This window comes from Schistocerca nitens, chromosome 11 (assembly GCF_023898315.1).
Source record: "Schistocerca nitens isolate TAMUIC-IGC-003100 chromosome 11, iqSchNite1.1, whole genome shotgun sequence".
Lineage (NCBI taxonomy): Eukaryota > Metazoa > Arthropoda > Insecta > Orthoptera > Acrididae > Schistocerca > Schistocerca nitens.
Window position 1 is genome coordinate 165,172,324 of NC_064624.1, and position 21,883 is coordinate 165,194,206.

Consider the following 21,883-nt stretch of genomic DNA (forward strand, 5'->3'; position numbering starts at 1 on the left):
ATCTCCAAGCCCTGCCCATTTCCGCCATATTCGCTCTTCCGAGATTCCGACAGGAGGTCGGACGTATTCGTGCAGCTGGATTAATTGCCCAGCAACGCCTATCAAATTATATGAATGTGTGGTGTCTGTCTTTTGGACATGTCCTAAAGAACAGACACCACACATTCATGTATTTTCAAACATTCATACAGACAGTCCTTTTTCCGTCGCTCTGTTTGCGAGTGTAACAGGAGAGCAAATAACAAGTAGTGGTACACGGTACCCGCTACAAATCCTTGATCCGACCCATCCTCTGTTGTGCCATTCCTGGACCCTCGCCCCTCCCCCCCCCCCCAACAAAAATGGTTCAAATGGCTCTGAGCACTATGGGAGGTCATCAGTCCCCTAGAACTTAGAACTACTTAAACCTAACTAACCTAATGACATCACACATACCCATGCCCGAGGCAGGATTCGAACCTGCGACCGTAGCGGTCGCGCGGTTCCAGACTGTAGCGCCTAGAACCGCTCGGCCACCCCGGCCGGCGCCCCCCCCCTCCCCGCCCCGAATTCTATAAGTCCTTCCAAATATTCGAGCACCATGCACTCCATCGTGCCTTCCGCACATGCCTCCTGTCCCCCATGCAGATCCTCTGTGACCTGCTGCCTTTTCTCGATCTGCTCCTTTTCCTCAAACTTATCCCTCTACACCTCCCACCGACTTGATTCCCCCCCCCCCCCCCACACCCACTGTCCCCTGGTTGCTTCTCTCCTCTCCAACCCCAGAGCACTGCCGCGCCTTCACCATTGTGTCCCACCTGCCCTCCATCTCTACACCCTTCATCACCTGAGGTGGATTCTGCCAACTCCCCCTCCTGGATGATGCCCTCTCTCCCTCCATTTATCCCTCCTATCAACTCTGATCCCCATCTCCCTCTCCATGTGCTTTTCCCCGCCTCCGTCTTGCCCCCCTTCCATCCTGTTTCTTCCCCACCTACCCACTCTTTGACTCCCTTCACTCCCCCGAGTACTTTTGCATTCCCCCCTCTGCCACCCCCACCCACGCTTGCGCCCTCCCCGCCCCCCTTGTTTATGTGTCCTCTCCCTCCATCAGCTACTCCCCCTTTTTTCCCTTTCCTCCCCTCTTTTTCCCCCATCATCTCTCTGGGTCTGCCCCCCCCCCCCCCCCCCTATCTGCCTGTGTGTGTCATCTTTGTCTCTACTCTTTAGTGCAGTGTTTAGTGCGTGTTAAGTGTTGTGCATCTTTTTTAAGTGTGTGATTTTTATCTCTTGCAAACAGAAACCAGACTGTCGCCGTGTTTTTTAATTGTCTGTTTGCTAACACCAACCCTTTGCATTTATATTTTTAGCTTCCACAACTTTCCGCCATTTTGTAGCTAAAAAGTCACTGTAGTCATCGCCTGTTTTTATTGTGTTTTATTACGTTTTTAAATATTATGCAAGCTGAAGAGTGGCGCCATAACCTGCTGCCAGCCCGCCCCCCTCCCTCTGTGGCGGGGGGGGGGAATCGAAAGCCAATAAAGAAAAAAGAAAGATACCCTCCACCACAATCACTTGTGAAGTGCCTATGTAGAAATAGATCTATATTTTGCCTGATTGGCACACCGATTCTGGACTGTATCACATTCGAACAGAAAATTCTTCATCGGCCTTTATGGCACGTGCAGATACGTTATTAAGTTTGTAGGGATCTCTCAGAGCACCCCGCCAGGTTAGCTGAGAGCACTAATGCGCTGCTTCCTGGACTCGTGTAGGCGCGCTGGCCCCGGATCGTATCCGCCCGCCGGATTAACGACGGCTGGCCAGCCTGGATGTGGTTTTTAGGCGGTTTTCCACATCCCTCTAGGTGAATACCGGGCTGTTTCCCACGTCCCGCCTCAGTTACACGACTCACAAACATTTGAGACACATCCGCACTTTTCCACGATTTACACTAGACGCAGACCAATGGGGTACTCTGATTCCGTCCCGAGGGGGTACGGGGTGGCGGCAGGAAGGGTATCCGGCCACCCCTTCAAATTAACGTGCCATCTCCGATTTAACCACGCCAGTCCCGCGTACAATGCGGGACAAAGGCGCAAGCGATAGATAGATAGATGTCCAGACACTCTGTGACCAAAATGGTACTGAAACAGACTAAAGGCCGAGATACTAAATGTCTTTCTCCGGAGCTGTTTCACGGGGGAGAACTGTGCTGTGGTTCCTTCTCTGGATTGTCGCTCAGATGACAGAATGGTAGTTGTCGAAATGGATGACAGAGGGACGGCAAAACGATTAAATGGCTCAAAAGAGGAAAGGCCGCTGGACCTGGTTGGATACCAGTTCGATTTTGCGCGGAGTGCGCAGAAGGAACTTGCCCCCCTACTTGCAGCGGTCTGACCTATATGTCTGGCGTTGATGAGCTGTGGAATTTTGGAGCACATGTTGTGTTCAAGTATAATGACTTTTCTGGAGACTAGAAATCTACCCTGTAGGAATCGGCATGGGTTTAAAAAGAAGATCGTGTGAAATCCAGGTCGCGCTATTAGTCCACGACACACAGAGGGCCATAGACACCGGTTCCCAGGTAGATGCCGTGTTTCTTGACTTCCGCAAGGCGTTCGATACAGTTCCCCACAGTCGTTTAATGAACAAAGTAAGAGCATATGGGCTATCAGACCAATTGTGTGATTGGATTGAAGAGTTCCTAGATAACAGAAGGCAGCATGTCATTCTCAATGGAGAATGGAGAGTCTTCCGAAGTAAGAGTGATTTCAGGTGTGCCACAGAGGTGTGTCGTAGGACAGTTGCTATTCACAATATATATAAATGACCTTGTGGATAACATCGGAAGTTCACTGAAGCTTTTTGCGGATGATGCTTTGGTATATGGAGAGGTTGTAACAATGGAAAATTGTACTGAAATGGAGGAGGATCTGCAGCGAATTGACACATGGTGCAGGGAATGGCAATTGAATCTCAATGTAGACAAGTGTAATGTGCTGCTAATACACAGAAAGATAGATCCCTTATCATTTAGCTACAAAATAGCATGTCAGCAACTGGAAGCAGTTAATTCCACAAATTATCTGGGAGTACGCATTAGGAGTGATTTGAAATGGAATGACCATATAAAATTAATCGCCGGTAGAGAAGATGTCAGACTGAGATTCATTGGAAGAATCTTAAGGAAATGCAGTCCGAAAACAAAGGAATTAGGTTACAGTATACTTGTTCGCCCACTGCTTGAATAATGCTCAACAGTTCGGGATCTGTACCAGATAGGGTCGATAGAAGAGCTAGAGAAGATCCAACGGAGAGCAGCGCACTTCGTTACAGGATCATTTAGTAATCGCGAAAGCGTTACGGAGATGATAGATAAACTCCAGTGGAAGACTCTGCAAGAGAGACACTCAGTAGCTCGGTACGGGCTTTTGTTGGCGAACATACCTTCACCGAGGAGTCGAGCAGTATATTGCTCCCTCCTGCGTATATCTCGCGAAGAGACCGTGAGGATAAAATCAAAGAGATTAGAGCCCACACAGAGGCCTACCGACAATCCTTCTTTCCACGAACAATACGAGACTGGAATAGAAGGAGAACCGATAGAGGTACTCAAGGCACCCTCCGCCACACACCGTCGGCTGGCTTGCGGAGTATGGATGCAGATGTAGATGTAGATAGATAGGGATCTGTCAGAGCAAACTCGCACTTGTCCGGTTTTAGTGAGTAGGTGTATCTGTGATCAAACAACTGTGCCGGAAGTGACTTGGGCATGGTGACGCATTGCAGGAGGGACAGCTTCGCGGTGTCGCGAGGCGGACGCCCTCGGCCAGCGCCGGAGGAGGAGGAGGAAGAGGCGGAGGAGGAGGCGGAGCAGCCGGGCAGCGCGGAGGCCTACCAGGAGCGGCGGGCCACCACGGAGGGCTGGGCGGCGGCGACCGGCGCCGGCGGCTGGAACACGGCGTCGACGGCGGCGCCGCCCACCGACGCCACGACGGAGCAGGAGGCGGCCGGGCTGACGGCGGCGGCGGGCGACCAGGCCGCGCTCCAGCTGTACGCCGTGCTGCGCCAGGCCGAGGGCGTGCGCGACAACTCGGTGCTCGACGACCTGGAGGACGAGCTCGCCGGCGCCACCGACGGCTACCTGGCCGGCGTCGACGAGGTGCGTGCGCTAGCCACAGCTCGACTCGATGACCACGACGTGGAGGATTTCATTCGGTGTGCCTGCTGCGCAATACAGGGCGTTTCACAAGTCCACACGGAGCTGTAAACCTCACAGGGCGTTTCACAAGTCTCTCCTAAACATATTAGCGAAATACAGAGTGTTTTGTCAGTAAAAATTTCCAATGCACCAAATGTATAATCAGCACTACAGATTTCGTAACAGGTCAACACAGAGCTGTAAACAGTACAGGGTGTGTCACAATTTACACCTAAACTTATCATAGCAATACAGGGTGTTTTGTAAGTAACTTAATTCACCATTCGTACTGCGTTGTATGCAATACAGGACGTTTCACAAGTCAATACGCAGTGGTAAAAAATACAGGGTGTTTTGTAAGTAATACCATTCAATGCACCAATTGTATACTCAACGCTATGAAGTGCATAACAGGTCCACACAGATCTGTAAATAGTACAGGGTGTGTCACAATTCACACGTAAACTTATCACAGCAATACAGGGTGTTTTATAAGTAATTTAATTCACTGTATGTACCGAATTGTATAGGAAACAGGACGTTTCACAAGTCAATACGCAGAGGTAAACAAAACAGGGTGTTTCATACACCTCGCCTAAACTTAAAAGTTCAGTACAGGGTGTTTTGTAACTAATATCATTCAGTGTCTCAACTGTATACTCAAGATGATAGACTGCTTAACAGGTCAACACAGAACTGTAAACAGTACAGGCTGCGTCACAATTCACCTCTAAACTTATGATAGTAATACAGGGTGTTTTGTACGTGAATTCAAATGGCTCTGAGCACTATGGAACTCAACTGCTGTGGTCATTAGTCCCCTAGAACTTAGAACTAGTTAAACCTAACTAACCTAAGGACATCACAAACATCCATGCCCGAGGCAGGATTCGAACCTGCGACCGTAGCGGTCTTGCGGTTCCAGACTGCAGCGCCTTGTGTACGTGAATTAATTCACCATATGTACTGCATTGTATGCAACACAGGACATTTCACAAGTCAATACTCAGTGGTAACAAATACAGCGTGTTTCATACATCTCACCTAAACTTAAAAGTATAGTACAAGGTGTTTTGTAAGTAATATCATTCACTGCATCATGTGTATACTCAACACTATAGAGCGCTTAACAGGTAAACACAGAGCTGTAAACAGTACAGGGGGTGTCACAATTTACACCTAAACTTGTGATGGAAATACAGGGTGTTTTGTAAGTAATATAATTCACCATACACATTGCATTGTATACAACACGCGGCATTTTATAAGTCAATACACAGTAGTAAATATTACATGGTGTTTCACACATTTCCCCTAAACTTAAAAGTACAGTACAGCGTGTTTTGTATGTAATATCATTCAGTACACCAAATGCATAAGCAACGCTATTACGTGCATAGCAGGTCAACACAGAGCTATAAACAGTACAGGGTGTGTCACAATTCATACCTATACTTATGACAGTAATATAGGGTGTTTTGTAAGTAATTTAGTTCTCCATACCCACTGCAGTGTATGCAATACAGGGAGTTTCACAAGTCAATACACAGTGATAAACATTACAGGCTGTTTCATACATCTCACCTAAACTTAAAGGTACAGAACAGGGTGTTTTGTAAGTAATATCATACAATGCACCAAATGTATACTCAACACAATAGAGTACTTAACAGATGAACACAGAGCTGTAAACAGTAGAGGGTGTGTCACAATCCACGCATATACTTATTATAGCAATACATGGTGTTTTGTAAGTAATTTAATTATCTGTACCTACTAGACAGTGAACAGTACAGAGCTTTACACAACTCAACCCAAAGTAGTAAACATTGCGGGGTGTTTCACAAGCCCCACATAACAAAGCACAATACAGGGTGTTTTGTAAGTAATTTCATTCAGTGCACCAACTCGATAATCGATACTACATTGTGGTGAGAAAGGCAACACAGTTGTAATCAGTAGTTGATGTGTCACAATTCACACCTAACATTATGAGAGGAATACAGGAGGTTGTCTGGTAATTTATTTCACTGCACCTACTACATAGTGGGCAGAACAAGGCGTCTGACAATTCAACGCAGAGCTGTAAAAAGTACAGGCTATTTCACATGTCCCACCTCGTTTAAGTTTGCAATACTGGGTGTCTTGTAAGCAAATTCATGCAGTCCACCAACTGAATAACTAACAGTATAGGTTTCTTAACTCGTCAACACAGTGTTATGAACAGTATAGGCTATTCCAGATTCACACCTAAACTTATGAGAGCAATACAATGTGTTTTGTAAGTAGCTTAATTTACTGCACCTACTCCGTAGTGGATAGAACAGGGCGTTTCGCTAGTCAATACATTGCAGTAAACATTACGTTTTATATGTCTCACCTAAACCTTAAAGTGCAGTACGACGTGTTTTGTAAGTAATATCATTCAGTACATGTATAACAAACACTACAGGATGCTTAGCAAGTCAATGTAGAATTGCAAATAGTACACGGTGTGTCACAGTTCACACCTAAATTTAAGAGAGCAATTCAGGGATTTTTGTAAGTAATGGACAGTGCAGGGCTGTTTACAAGTCAGTGTGGAGCTGTTAACATTACAGGCCGTTTCACAAGTCGCACCTAACATAAAAGTGCGATACAGGCTATTTTGTAAGTAATATCATTCAGTGAACCAAATGTATAGTCAGCGCTACAGAATGGTTAACAAGTCGACATTGACTTATAAACTGTGGAGGGTGTGTCACAATTAAGTAATTTAATTCACTGTACCTATTGCTTTGTGGACAATACAAGGCGTTCCGAAACTAACACAGCCCAGTAAATTTTTCAGGGTGTTTGAAGAGTCCCACCTAAATATGAAAGTGTGGTACTGGTGTTTTGTAAGTAATTTCAATCAGTGCATCAACTGCATAATCAACACTACAGAGTGCTTAACAAGCCAACACATAGTTGTAAACAGTACAGGATGTTTCACAATTCACACCTAAACTACTATAGCAATCAGGGTGCTTTGTAAAAGTAATCTAATTCAAAAAATGGTTCAAATGGCTCTGAGTACTATGGGACTTAAATGCTGAGGTCATCAGTCCCCTAGAACTTAGAACTACTTAAACCTAACTAACCTAAGGACATCACAACCATCCATGCCCGAGGCTGGATTCCAACCTGCGACCGTAGCGGTCGTGCGGTTCCAGACTGTAGCACCTAGAACCGCTCAGCCACTCTGGCCAGCTAATCTAATTCACTGTATGTACTGCACTGTGGTTAATGCAGGGCATTTGATAAGTCAGCACAGTGCTATAAACATCACAAGGTGTTTCACAAATGTCACCTAAACTGAAAAGAGCAGTATAGCATTTTTGTAAGTAATTTCATTCAGCACACCAACTGAATATTCAACACTATAGAGCGCTTAACAGATCAACACAGAACTGTAAAAGAATGGGGTGTCGCAGATCACACCTAAACTTATGAGAGCTATACAGGGTGTTTTTGTAAGTAAATTATTTTGCTGTCCCTGCTGCATTGTGGTATCTTTACATGCATAGCATAGGGGCCTGAAGATGGCATTATTGAGATACCGGAACTGGTTGTATAAATAAAATAACTTCTTAAAACACACAGCTTTTTGGCGATTTTCTTTGGTAAAGTATGCAGGTGGTTTCCAGAATGAGATTTCCACTCTGCAGCGGGGTGTTGGTAGAGCTCAGTTGGTAGAGCACTTGCCCTCGAAAGGCAAAGGTCCCGAGTTCGAGTCTCGGTCCGGCACACAGTTTTAATCTGCCAGGAAGTTTCATATCAGCGCACACTCCGCTGTAGAGTGAAAATCTCATTCTGGAAACATCCCCCAGGCTGTGGCTAAGCCATGTCTCCGCAGTATCCTTTCTTTCAGGAGTGCTAGTTCTGCAAGGTTCGCAGGAGAACTTCTGTAAAGTTTGGAAGGTAGGGGACGAGTTACTGGCAGATGTAAAGCTGTGAGGACGGGGCGTGAGTCGTGCTTGGGTAGCTCAGTTGGTAGAGCACTTGCCCGCGAAAGGCAAAGGTCCCGAGTTCGAGTCTCGATCCGGCACACAGTTTTAATCTGCCAGGAAGTTTTATACGGTTGGTGTTACACGGTACCATTGTGATCGGTCCTGGAGGGTTGGTGTCTTATTTATCGCTCGCTGTCGTCAGTTAGTGTGGAATACAGTCACAGTCCTTATTTAGACGTAGAGAAGCTATCACACTAGGCAGTTCTGACGCAACGACTGTTGCCCACAGATCCTGACGACCACGGAGGAGGAACCCGCGCCGGCCCCCACATCGCCGAGCACCACCACCACGACCACGACCACCACGACAACCACGACCACGACTCCGGCCCCGACGACGACGACGACGACGACGACGACAGAGGCGCCGGCCCCGGCCGGTGGCAGGCGACGCGTGCGCCCCAAGCCCGGGGGCAGGTTCCGCGGGGGCGGCGCCAACTCCGCCTCGACGACCACGACCACGACCACAGAGGCCGCACCCGAGAGCAGCACGCGCGCCAGGAGCCGCTTCGGCAGTGGAGCCGCCTCCAGGTGAGTCTGACCACCTAACGCAGGGGCGGGCAAACGTTGCACGCGGCTCACGAGCACACGGCGCTGCACGTGTGCTGCCCGCGTGGAATCGTCAAACGGGACAGTGACGACAGCAGGCAGGTTACGGCAGTGTAGTACCAGGCTAAGCTGCGGACGTTGAACCGAAGCGACCACTTCGTAGTGAACTTTGTATTTCAAGAACCGGAAAATGCAGAGTGAATCAAGGAAACGGAGAAGTGGAGAGATGCTATCTTGTAAAAAGGAATGGGAGAATCACTTTTTCTTTGCGCAAAAACGTGAAAATTCGAAATGTATAATATGTGACAGTATTCTCGCTGATCGGCGGAAGTTTAATATTGAACGCCATTATAATAAATTTCAATATGTTCCCGTACTTAGTGCAATAAAAGAGGAATTTCTCAAGCGATTTGGGGATATATCATACTTAACCCAAGTTTTTGAATAGTTCTCGAGACAATTTGCTGTTTCTGTAGATGATATTCATCCCAGTTTGCAAATGGAATTAATAGATCTGCACTGTAGATTCTACAGCCTAATTCTCGTCTGAGAGACAAGTTCCTTTTGGCAAGACGTGTAATAGATTTTTGTCACGACTTTCCACAGCGAGAGCTTCCTCGTCTCCATCGTGAAGCCGCGAAGATAATGTCAATGTTTGGCTCGACATACGTTTGTGAGAGACTTTTTCTGTTATGAAAATTAATAAGTCTCGGTTAAGAGCAAACATCAGTAATGAAAATTTATGTAACTGTTTGCGTTTGTCTGTATGTAGGAATTCTGTTCCAGACATTAAATGTATTGTAAACTCCACCTGTGATAATTAAATAAAACGTATCGTAGGTAATAGGTACTCTTTCAAACCACGATTTCTTTCAAGCACTCCTACTAACCTTATTCCTTCATTCAATGAAACAGGCCAGGAAACAAAACGCATTACAGAGAAAGAAGCGGAGAGACGGTATGGTGGGGAGGGGTGAGAAGCGGGTGGCCAGCTTGCCCCTGTGTGCACGCAGAACACCTGTTAACTGCACACGTGCAAGTGCATCGCACACGTGCAGGATTCCTGCCCGACCCTGACCTAACGTGTCCCCCTTGCCACCCACCTGCACTTACGTCTACAGGTAAAGGACAGCTATACGCCCGTATACAGATGCCGGTAGTATAGTGTAGACGAGGCAATAAAGAAGGGCAGTGCATTGGTGGAGCAGTCATTTGTATTCAGATGATTCATGTGAAAGTGTACAAACCCTACGGATTGATCGATGAGAGGAAATGGAACAAATAAGGTCTAATGAATTTATGTCTGGAAATGCATGGTTTCCATGCTAGAGACTACTTATTCAATCACATTGTTACAGGACGCAGCATGTCATTCTCAATGGAGAGAAGTCATCCGAAGTAAGAGTGATTTCAGGTGTGCCGCAGCGGAGTGTCGCTATTCATAATATACATAAATGACCTTGTGGATGACATCGGAAGTTCACTGAGGCTTTTTGCTGATGATGCTGTGGTATATCGAGAGGTTGTAACAATCGAAAATTGTACTGAAATGCAGGAGGATCTGCAGCCAATTGACGCTTGGTCCAGCGAATGGCAATTGAACCTCAATGTAGACAAGTGTAATGTGTTGCGAATACATAGAAAGAAAGATCCCTTATCATTTAGCTACAATATAGCAGGTCAGCAACTGGAAGCAGTTAATTCCATAAATTATCTGGGAGTACGCATTAGGAGTGATTTAAAATGGAATGATCATATAAAGTTGATCATCAGTAAAGCAGATGCCAGACTGAGATTCATTGGAAGAATCCTAAGGAAATGCAATCCGAAAACGAAGGAAGTAGGTTACAGTACGCTTGTTCGCCCACTGCTTGAATACTGCTCACCGGTGTGGGATCCGTACCAGGTAGGGTCGATACAAGACATAGAGAAGATCCAACGTAGAGCAGCGCGCTTTGCTACAGGATCATTTAGTAATCGCGAAAGCATTACGGAGATGATAGATAAACTGCAGTGGAAGACTCTGCAGGAGAGACGCTCAGTAGTTCAGTACGGGCTTTTGTTGAAGTTTCGAGAACATACCTTCACCGAGGAGTCAAGCAGTATATTGCTCCCTCCTACGTATATCTCGCGAAGAGACCATGAGGATAAAATCAGAGAGGTTAGAGCCCACACACAGGCATACCGACAATCATTCTTTCCACGAACGATACGAGACTGGAATAGAACAGAGAACTGATAGAGGTACTCAAGGTACCCTCCACCACACACCGTCAGGTGGCTTGCGGAGTATGGATGTAGATATAGATGTAGATGTAGATGTAGACTGCAGTCTAATATGCGGTGTACCATGCAGCCATAGATTGATTATTTTCGGTGAAAACCGGGACACATTCACCTGGGTGCCAATGGACACCTCATTCCACATGTACCCAGGTTTCTTAATTTTAAATATTAATGTTTTGTTGATACATTTCGTTAACCCGATTATTATAACTAATAAGAGGATACAAAAGATTGATATAATCTAGATTATCTCCATAATTAATGACATTTAATAAATGTATACAGTAATAAAGAAATGTATTACGATTTTACAAAATTTTACAGCCATTCAACTTTTAATCAATTAATACACTCCTGGAAATTGAAATAAGAACACCGTGAATTCATTGTCCCAGGAAGGGGAAACTTTATTGACACATTCCTGGGGTCAGATACGTCACATGATCACACTCACAGAACCACAGGCACATAGACACAGGCAACAGAGCATGCACAATGTCGGCACTAGTACAGTGTATATCCACCTTTCGCAGCAATGCAGGCTGCTATTCTCCCATGGAGACGATCGTAGAGATGCTGGATGTAGTCCTGTGGAACGGCTTGCCATGCCATTTCCACCTGGCGCCTCAGTTGGACCAGCGTTCGTGCTGGACGTGCAGACCGCGTGAGACGACGCTTCATCCAGTCCCAAACATGCTCAATGGGGGACAGATCCGGAGATCTTGCTGGCCAGGGTAGTTGAGTTACACCTTCTAGAGCACGTTGGGTGGCACGGGATACATGCGGACGTGCATTGTCCTGTTGGAACAGCAAGTTCCCTTGCCGGTCTAGGAATGGTAGAACGATGGGTTCGATGACGGTTTGGATGTACCGTGCACTATTCAGTGTCCCCTCGACGATCACCAGTGGTGTACGGCCAGTGTAGGAGATCGCTCCCCACACCATGATGCCGGGTGTTGGCCCTGTGTGCCTCGGTCGTATGCAGTCCTGATTGTGGCGCTCACCTGCACGGCGCCAAACACGCATACGACCATCATTGGCACCAAGGCAGAAGCGACTCTCATCGCTGAAGACGACACGTCTCCATTCGTCCCTCCATTCACGCCTGTCGCGACACCACTGGAGGCGGGCTGCACGATGTTGGGGCGTGAGCGGAAGACGGCCTAACGGTGTGCGGGACCGTAGCCCAGCTTCATGGAGACGGTTGCGAATGGTCCTCGCCGATACCCCAGGAGCAACAGTGTCCCCAATTTGCTGGGAAGTGGCGGTGCGGTCCCCTACGGCACTGCGTAGGATCCTACGGTCTTGGCGTGCATCCGTGCGTCGCTGCGGTCCGGTCCCAGGTCGACGGGCACGTGCACCTTCCGCCGACCACTGGCGACAACATCGATGTACTGTGGAGACCTCACACCCCACGTGTTGAGCAATTCGGCGGTACGTCCACCCGGCCTCCCGCATGCCCACTATACGCCCTCGCTCAAAGTCCGTCAACTGCACATACGGTTCACGTCCACGCTGTCGCGGCATGCTACCAGTGTTAAAGACTGCGATGGAGCTCCGTATGCCACGGCAAACTGGCTGACACTGACGGCGGCGGTGCACAAATGCTGCGCAGCTAGCGCCATTCGACGGCCAACACCGCGGGTCCTGGTGTGTCCGCTGTGCCGTGCGTGTGATCATTGCTTGTACAGCCCTCTCGCAGTGTCCGGAGCAAGTATGGTGGGTCTGACACACCGGTGTCAATGTGTTCTTTTTTCCATTTCCAGGAGTGTATTAACATGAGCTTTAATATTACTGAGCACTTGTAGATGGAATTGACTGTCCTTGCAGAAAAGGGTATTTTTCACTGCCTCCAGCCTTCTTGATCATGTCTTTGTTCTTTGAGACACAGTGATAAAACTAGACACAATCCATTTTGTAGTTGTACAGGATCTGGAGGATTGCTTCAAGAGAGTCCACCTCCATTCTGTTTCTTTCATCAGTCCACTGGAAATTCATGAACGAAAATATTCTTTCCACATTGGCATTATGGGCTGGGATTGCAAATAAATACCTTGCAATTATTACCAACTCAGAGTAATGCTGAAGACAGTCACAGCTTTTTAAAAAACTCACCCACTTCTCATCACATTCCAATGGTGTTTTTTTTTTCCTTAATTCCACTTGTGAAGACTTTCTTCAACAAAATTTGTCAGTATGCCGAACTGATCAAAGAGAATGGAATCATCGATTTCAATCTCTTTACTCTTCAAATAAGAAACTGTCTCTTCAACACTTTCCCATTTTGGCACTCTCTTCAGTAACATCCAATCAAACACCGGCGATGAGGGTAAATATGAGGCGCTCCACTTGCTGAGATATTCTACACAAGTGTCATAAAACTTGTTAACTTCTTCTCTAAAACTCCTTTCCGCTGCTTCTGATACTTCTGCTCTTTTAAGGACAGATTTAACATTAAAATAAATGAACTGCTGTTCTCTCCTCTTAGTAACAGTTTCCAGAGTATTTTTCAAAACATTATTTACCTCTATTACACTTTTTGTGCTTCCCTCAATTTCCTCTATCCCATGCCGCAAAGTGCTAAGCTGACTGAATGAACCATAAGTAGGCTTCACTTAAATGGTTACTGAAAAACTGAACCAATATTTTGGGGGCTTTGTCTTCATTTAGGAAAAAATCTTTTAACGGTTCGTACAGGCGGATTACTCTTTGAACTGCTGGAAACAGTTATAACCAGCGAGTTTTCGAGTGACACATTACATTCATATATTCAGTTCCCACACAATCACAGAACTCCTTAAGCCTCTCTGTTCTAACAGTATATATGTAAAAGTGTGAGTATACCTTCATGACGATAGTTTCAGCATCACAGCTCAAACTGTCAGCAGATGTCTGCACTCTATTGTGTAAAACATGTGCAGGGCACCCTATGCCTTCAATGTTTTCATGCAATGTTGCCTTTAATTTGGTAAATACGTTGCATTTGCCTTGTCTTTTTAAACCACCAAAGTTTGTGTTGGTGTTGTCTCCACAAAATGCCACACATTTATTTTTCTCAAGATCAAACATTTCGATAGTATTCATACAAAATCTTGAAATTTCGTCAGATGTTTCATTAGGTAGGAAACTCACCTTCAAAAGTTTGGTCTGAATTACCCTGATTAATATCGAAAAACTGAACAATAAACGGAAATATTTTAGTGGCCTTATGATTGCTGGCATCAGTGGACATACCGTAGGAAGAAGACTTTTTGATGTATTCAAGGCTTTGCTTTACACTTTGGGGAGCAATAACTCCTTTCAGTAAGGCTAACACTTTAGTTCTTGCTGAACTAAACTGTTTTGCAATGGAAGAATCATCAAACGTAATGCTGTTAAGCTTATTAGTACAATCACTAGATCTATTAGTTTGGTGATGTTTTACCGTGTGGTAGGCTAGTGTAAGCTCGGCTGCTCGAACTTTCGTCTCTTCACTTGACTGATGTTTCACTAAATAATTTTGTAGAGTTTTACTGCAGCTCGGTGCACTGTATCCGTTAATGTGTTTCTTTGACCCGATGTGATCAACTATGTCGGAACGTCCACCATGACGTATACTAATAAAACAGTTACATACGGAACACTCTGCTTCGTAATCAAAACGACCTTTCTTAATGAAATTCCATTCCTTGGAATAACAGTCACTGAACTTGCAGGCACGTTTCGGCATTGCGTTTCACAGTACTGCAGCAATAATACCACTAACATGAGAAAAAACTACTGCAGTTTGTCTGCCAAAACATCAACTAATACACCGTTCTGACAATGAGTGTGTGAGTAAGTGGCGCGACAGTCGGACGGTTTCATAGCTCTGTTACAATAATACAACTTACTACTTGTTGGCCAAAGTACCGCTCAAAGTAAATTATTGTCTGAGTGTATCAATACTGATACTGTGATTACTAGTATGGGACAATGGAGGTTTTAGACAAATAAGCTAAAATATATTAATTTCTTGTGTTGTATTTCCTTTGATATAGCGAAATCCCAAAAATTTGAGAAAGTTTCACGAAATGTATTTAAAAACTGAATTCCGGGACCTTCGAGCGTCCCGAAACAAATTTTCGGGACACCGGAAAACAGGGATGAAAACCGGGACAATCCTGGTTTTCCGGGACGTTTGGTCACCCTAAGCTAAACGTATCAAGTATGTTCACAAAAATTTCATTTTCCTCCTGCAAAAAATTAAAAAAAATTAGGGACAACTGTGCAAAACTCTTTGAACTCCTTTTGTAGAGTACTTACCATTAATATTGCTACACCAAGAACAAATGCAGATGATAAATGGGTATTCATTGGACAAATATATTATACTAGAACTGACATGTGATTACATTTTCACCCAATTTGGGTGCGTATTGTGACGGGCCAGTTGCTCGGCCACCATTGACCAGACGTTTTCAGTTGCTGAGAGATCTGGAGAATGTGCTGGCCAGGGCAGCAGTGGAACATTTTCTGTATCCAGAAAGGCCCGTACAGGACCTGCAACATGCGATCGTGCATTATCCTGCTGAAATGTAGGGTTTCGCAGGGATCGAATGAAGGGTAGAACCACGGGTCGTGACACATCTGAAATGTAACGTCCACTGTTCAAAGTGGCGTCAATGCGAACAAGAGGTGACCGAGACGTGTAACCATGGCACCCCATACCATCACGCAGGGTGATACGCCAGTATGGCGATGACGAATACACGCTTACAGTGTGCGTTCACCGCGATGTCGCCAAACACGATGTGACCAGCGTGATGCTGTAAACAGTACCTGGATACATCCGAAAAAATGACGTTTTGCCATTCGTGCAGCCAGGTTCGTCGTCGAGTACACCATCGCAGGCGCTCGTGTCTATGGTGCAGCGTCAGGGGTAACCGCAGCCACGGTCTCCGAGCTGATAGTCCATGCTGCTGCAAACGTCGTCGAACTGTTCGTGTAGATGGTTGTTGTCTTGCAAACGTCCCCATCTATTGACTCAGGGATCCAGACGTGGCTGCACGATCCGTTACATCCATGCGGATGAGATAGATGCCTGTCATCTGGACTGCTAGTGATACGAGGCCATTGAGATCCAGCACGGCGTTCCGTATTACCCTCCTGAACCCACCGATTTTATATTCTGCGAACTGTCACTGGATATCGACCAACGCGAGCGGCAATGTCGCGATACGATAAACCGCAATCGCGATAGGCTACAATCCGACCTTTATCAGAGTCGGAAACGTGATGGTACGCATTTCTCCTCCTTACACGAGGCATCACAACAACGTTTCACCGGCAACGCCGGTCAATTGCTGTTTGTGTATGAGAAATCGGTTGGAAACTTTCCTCGTGTGAGCACGTTGTAGGTGTCGCCACCGGCACCAACCTCGTGTGAATGCTCTGAAAAGCTAATCATTTGCATGTCACAGCATCTTCTTCCTGTCGGTTATATTTGTAGCACGTCATCTTCGTGGTGTAGCAATTTTCATGGCCAGTAGTGTATATGCATAGGACCTCGTTTCCAGGACTCTTGTATGGCAGGTTTAGTAGGTGTTCAAGCGTCGGGTGCTTCATCCTAAAGCCACTGGCGCTGGCAAAACCAAAATATATAACATTCTTGAAAGCATCTACCACGATGGGGGTGTGTCTAGTCTTTGGTCCGCTTCTCGACTGACTTGGTGTGCTGTGTGTGTTTGTGCCGGCAGGCCCGGAGGCAACTTCGGCTCGCGACGCAAGGCATCCACGGCGGCGCCCAGCAGGGACTCGTCGGAGGAGGTGAAGGAGGAGGCGAAGGAGGTGGCGGCGCCCGCCCCCCGGCCAGCGCGCGGCCGCTTCGGCGGCGCCAGGACGCGCTCAACCACCGCCGCCCCCGCAACCACCCAGCAGCAGCAGCAGCCGGCCGAGGAGGGCTCTGCGCCCCCTGCCGCCCCCGCCGCACCCCACAGGCCAGCGCTGCCTGACAGGTCCGTACTCCGTCCTCTCTCTCTCTCTCTCTCTCTCTATCTCTCTCCCAGTCTCGCTCTCTCCATCTCTCTCCCACCCACACACATACATTCCTACCAGCATCTAATATACAGGGTGGTCCATTGATCGTGACCGGGCCAAATATCTCACGAAATAAGCGCCAAACGAAAAAACTACAAAGAACGAAACTCATCTAGCTTGAAGGGCCAAACGTGATGGCGCTAGATGAAGCTGCCATAACTCAAACGGATACCAACTGCGTTTTTTTTTAAATTAGGAACCCACATTTTTATTACATATTCGTGTAGCACGTAAAGAAATACGAATGTTTTAGTTGGACCACTTTTCTCGCTTTGTGGTAGATGGCGCTGTAATAGTTACAAACCTATAAGTACGTGGTATCACGTAACATTCCGCCAGTGCGGACGGTATTTGCTGATACATTCATCATCAGTTATCTGCTATATTAGCAGATCCTTTGCCTCTCCATTTTCTGCGATCCATTGCTTCCTTCTTAAGGCTGCTGTATGTTGTACTGTCCATCATGTCATCCAATATCTGGAATCTCTTCCTTCCTCGCTTTCTTTTCCCTTCTACATGTTGTTGTTGTGGTCTTCAGTCCTGAGACTGGTTTGATGCAGCTCTCCATACTACTCTATCCTGTGCAAGCTTCTTCATCTCCCAGTACCTACTGCAACCTACATCCTTCTGAATCTGCTTAGTGTATTCATCTCTTGGTCTCCCTCTACGTTATTTACCCTCCACGCTGCCCTCCAATACTAAATTGGTGATCTCTTGATGCCTCAGAACATGTCCTACCAACCTATCCCTTCTTCTTGTCAAGTTGTGCCACAAACTCCTCTTCTCCCCAATCCTATTCAATACTTCATTAGTTACGTGATCTACCCATCTAATCTTCAGCATTCTTCTGTAGCACCACATTTCAAAAGCTTCTATTCTCTTCTCGTCCAAACTATTTATCGTCTATGTTTCACTTCCATACATGGCTACACTCCATACAAATACTTTCAGAAACGACTTCCTGACACTTAAATCTATACTCGATGTTAACAAAATAGCAAAACTCCTTTACTACTTTAAGTGTCTCATTTCCTAATCCCCTCAGCATCACCCGACTTAATTCGACTACATTCCATTATCCTCGTTTTGCTTTTGTTGATGTTCATCTTATATCCTCCCTTCAAGACACTGTCCATTCCGTTCAACTGCTCTTCCAAATCCTTTGTTGTCTCTGACAGAATTACAATGTCATCGGCGAACCTTAAAGTTTTTATTTCTTCTCCATGGATTTTAATACCTACTCCGAATTTTTTTTTTTTTTTGTTTCCTTTATTGCTTGCTCAATATACAGATTTTCTACATAACCTTCTAAAACTGTTTTTATCAGTCCGTCATTCTTTCTTAATATATGCCCAATCCAATTTCTTTTTCTTCTCTTTATTACATCTAGTAACTGTCTCTCCTGTCCAACTGTTCTCAGTACCTCTTCATTTTTTACTCTGTCCATCCAACTTATTCTTTCCATACTCCGCCATGTCCACATCTCAAAAGCCTCCAGCCTTTCTCTGTCTTTTTTCCTCATAGTCCATGTTTCAGCGCCATATAGCACTCTATACAAGACATTTTATGAGTCTCTTTCTGAGTTCTCTGTCCAGACCGCTGCAGAAGATTCTCCTTTTCTTGTAAAACGCCTCTTTTGCCATTGCTATCCTTAATTTCTGTGGTGCACTTCCAATCGGCGTCTATCCTGCTTCCAAGATACTTAAAATTTTTCATCTGTTCTAGTGTTTCTCCATTCAGCATGGTTTTTATTTCCTTATTTCCTCCTAGTGCCAATACTTTTGTTTTATTTGTCTTAATTTTCATCCCACATTTTTTCCGATAGTTGCAATGGTGTCCACCAAATCCTGTAATTCTTTTTCCCCTGTGGCTAGAAGGACGATGTTATCAGCAAATCTCAAACTCCCTACTCTTCTTCCTCCAATTTCTCCTCCTTTGTCATCTAATGAGCATTGGTCAATCATATTTTCCAAGTAGAGGTTGAAAATAGTAGGTGGTAAACAGCATCCTTGTCTTACTCCTTTTCCTAGTCTGATACAGTTTCTGCTTTCTCCTCTCACTTTAACTGAAACTTTTTGATTACGATATAATGAGTTTATAAGTTTTCTGGTTTTCCAGTCCACTCTCTTTTCCCTCATTATAGTCGCCAGCTTGTCCCAAACCACATTGCCAAATGCCTTTTCTAGATAGATGAAGCACATACATAGGTCTCTTCCTTTTCCAATAAACCTTTCTCCCAAGATTCGTGGGAGCCCTATTGCATGTCTGGTGCCCGTATTCCGTCTAAAGCCAAACTGCTCCTCGCCAAGATTCTCCTCCATTACTTTTTCAAGTCTTTTATTAATTATTCTTAACATCACTTTGGCTGCATGTGAAATGAGGCTGATTGTCCTGTGCTCGCTGCATTTCTTGGTTCCTTGTTTTTTCGGTAATGGAATCATTACTGTTATCAGAAAGTCCTCAGACCATTCACCAGTGTCATATATTTTATTACATAACCTCAATATTTCTCTTATTCCATCGTGGTTCAAGCATTTTAGTAGTTCTCCCGGTATTGTATCTGTACCTACCGCTTTGCCATTTTCATTGCAGCTATGGCAGACTTTACTTCTTCCATTGTGATGGTCAGTCCTTTCTCGTCATCACTTACACTGTTGTGTGATTCAAGTTCCAGAGTTTCTGGTTTGCTATTTGCGTCATATAGCTCTTTTATATATTCTTCCCATCTCTGGAGGACATCGTCACGATCTTTGTACACTACCTCTTCGTCTTTACTCAAAATTTCCATACTAGCACTTCCTGCTCTGTTTTGTTCCCATGTCATAGTCTTTACTCTGTTGTATAGTAAGTCGTGTGGTGTCACCGCTAGACACCACACTTGCTAGGTGGTAACTTAAATCGGCCGCGGTCCTGTAGTACATGTCGGACCCGCGTGTCGCCACTGTGTAATCGCAATCCTAGCGCCACCACATGGCAGGTCACAATACACGGACTAGACCTCGCCCCAGTTGTACGGACGACATAGCTTGCGACCAGACCTACCAAGTCTTCCTCTCATTTGCCGAGAGACAGATTGAATAGCCTTCAGCTAGTCCATAGCTACTACCTAGCAAGGCGCCATTTGTATCAGTGCTTATAGCTTACTACTATTCAAGAGATGTATTCCAACAAGAGAATAAAAGTTAAGTAACATCTACGTACTTTTCTTCTTATTCTTTAATAAGTCTCATGTTCCAGAACTTCAAGCCCGTCTGCGTTAGTTTAGCGTGCACCTAGCTACCTCATTGTGTCTATGCTGTAGGAGCTAGACACAACAAGTCGTATCTTCCCTTCCTGTCCAGCTCTTCAGTTTCATCACATTCCTCTTTTAGCCATTTTTTCCTAGCCTGCTCTGTTTCTCTTCGCAGTTCATTATTTAACCTTCGGTATATCTTTCTTGCATCTTCGGTGTTCTGATACATTACCCGTGTTAAAATGGACCGTTTACCAATTGCGGAAAAGGGTAATACGGTGTTGATGTGTGGCTATTGTGAGCAAAATGCCCAACGGGCGTGTGCTATGTATGCTGCTCGGTATCCTGGACGACATCATCCAAGTGTCCGGACCGTTCGCCGGGTAGTTACGTTATTTAAGGAAACAGGAAGTGTTCAGCCACATGTGAAACGTCAACCACGACCTGCAACAAATGATGATGCCCAAGTAGCTGTTTTAGCTCCTGTCGCGGCTAATCCACACATCAGTAGCAAACAAATTGCGCGAGAATCGGGAATCTGAAGAACGTCGGTGTTGAGAATGCTACATCGACATCGATTGCACCCGTACCATATTTCTATACACCAGGAATTGCATCGCGACGACTTTGAACGTCGTGTAAGGTTCTACCACTGGGCACAAGAGAAATTACAGATTTTTTGCAAGCGTTCTATTTAGCGACGAAGGCTCATTCTCCAACTGCGGTAACGTAAACCGGCAAAATATGCACTATTGGGCAGCGGAAAATCCACGATGGCTGCGACAAGTGGAACATCAGCGACCTTGGTGAGTTAATGTATAGTGGGGCATTATGGGAGGAAGGATAATTGGCCCCCATTTTATCGATGGCAATCTAAATGGTGCAATGTATCCTGATTTCCTATGTAATGTTCTACCGATGTTACTACAAGATGTTTCACTGCATGACAGAATGGCGATGTACTTCCAACATGAGCGATGTCCGGCACATAGCTCGCGTGCGGTTGAAGCGGTACTCAATAGCATATTTCATGACAGGTGGATTGGTCGTCGAAGCACCATACCATGGCCCGCACGTTCACCGGATCTGACGTCCCCGGATTTCTTTCTGTGCGGAAAGTTGACGGATATTTGCTATCGTGATCCACCGACAACGCCTGACAACATGCGCCAGCGCATTGTCGATGCATGTGCGAACATTACGGAAGGCGAATTACTCGCTGTTGAGAGGAATGTCGTTACACGTATTGCCAAATGCATTGAGGTTGATGGACATCATTTTGAGCATTTACTGCATTAATGTGGTATTTACCGGTAATCACGCTGTAACAGCATGCGTTCTCAGAAATGATAAGATCACAAAGGTTCATGTATCACATTGGAACAGCCGAAATAAAATGTACCTACGTTCTGTATCTTAATTTACAAAAACCTACCTGTTACCAACTGTTCGTCTAAAATTGTGACCCATATGTTTGTGACTATTACAGCGCCATGTATCACAAATCGAAAAAAGTGGTCCAGCTGATTCATATTTCTTTACGTA

General features: G+C 45.6%; 1 protein-coding gene and 1 non-coding gene across 3 annotated transcripts in view; both read left to right on the forward strand.

Moving 5' to 3' along the window:
- LOC126213604 (mucin-1-like) overlaps nucleotides 1-21,883 on the forward strand; it is a 329,890-nt gene that overhangs the window by 261,160 nt on the left and 46,847 nt on the right. For both annotated transcript variants that reach the window (XM_049941458.1, XM_049941459.1), the window contains exons 9-11: nucleotides 3,772-4,144; nucleotides 8,444-8,745; nucleotides 16,767-17,024. In XM_049941458.1, the coding sequence (XP_049797415.1) occupies nucleotides 3,772-4,144; nucleotides 8,444-8,745; nucleotides 16,767-17,024 (933 nt within the window). The remainder of the gene's footprint in view (nucleotides 1-3,771; nucleotides 4,145-8,443; nucleotides 8,746-16,766; nucleotides 17,025-21,883) is intronic.
- Nucleotides 7,877-7,953, forward strand: Trnas-cga (transfer RNA serine (anticodon CGA)). Its single transcript has one exon. It is a non-coding gene; the product is annotated as a tRNA-Ser (tRNA).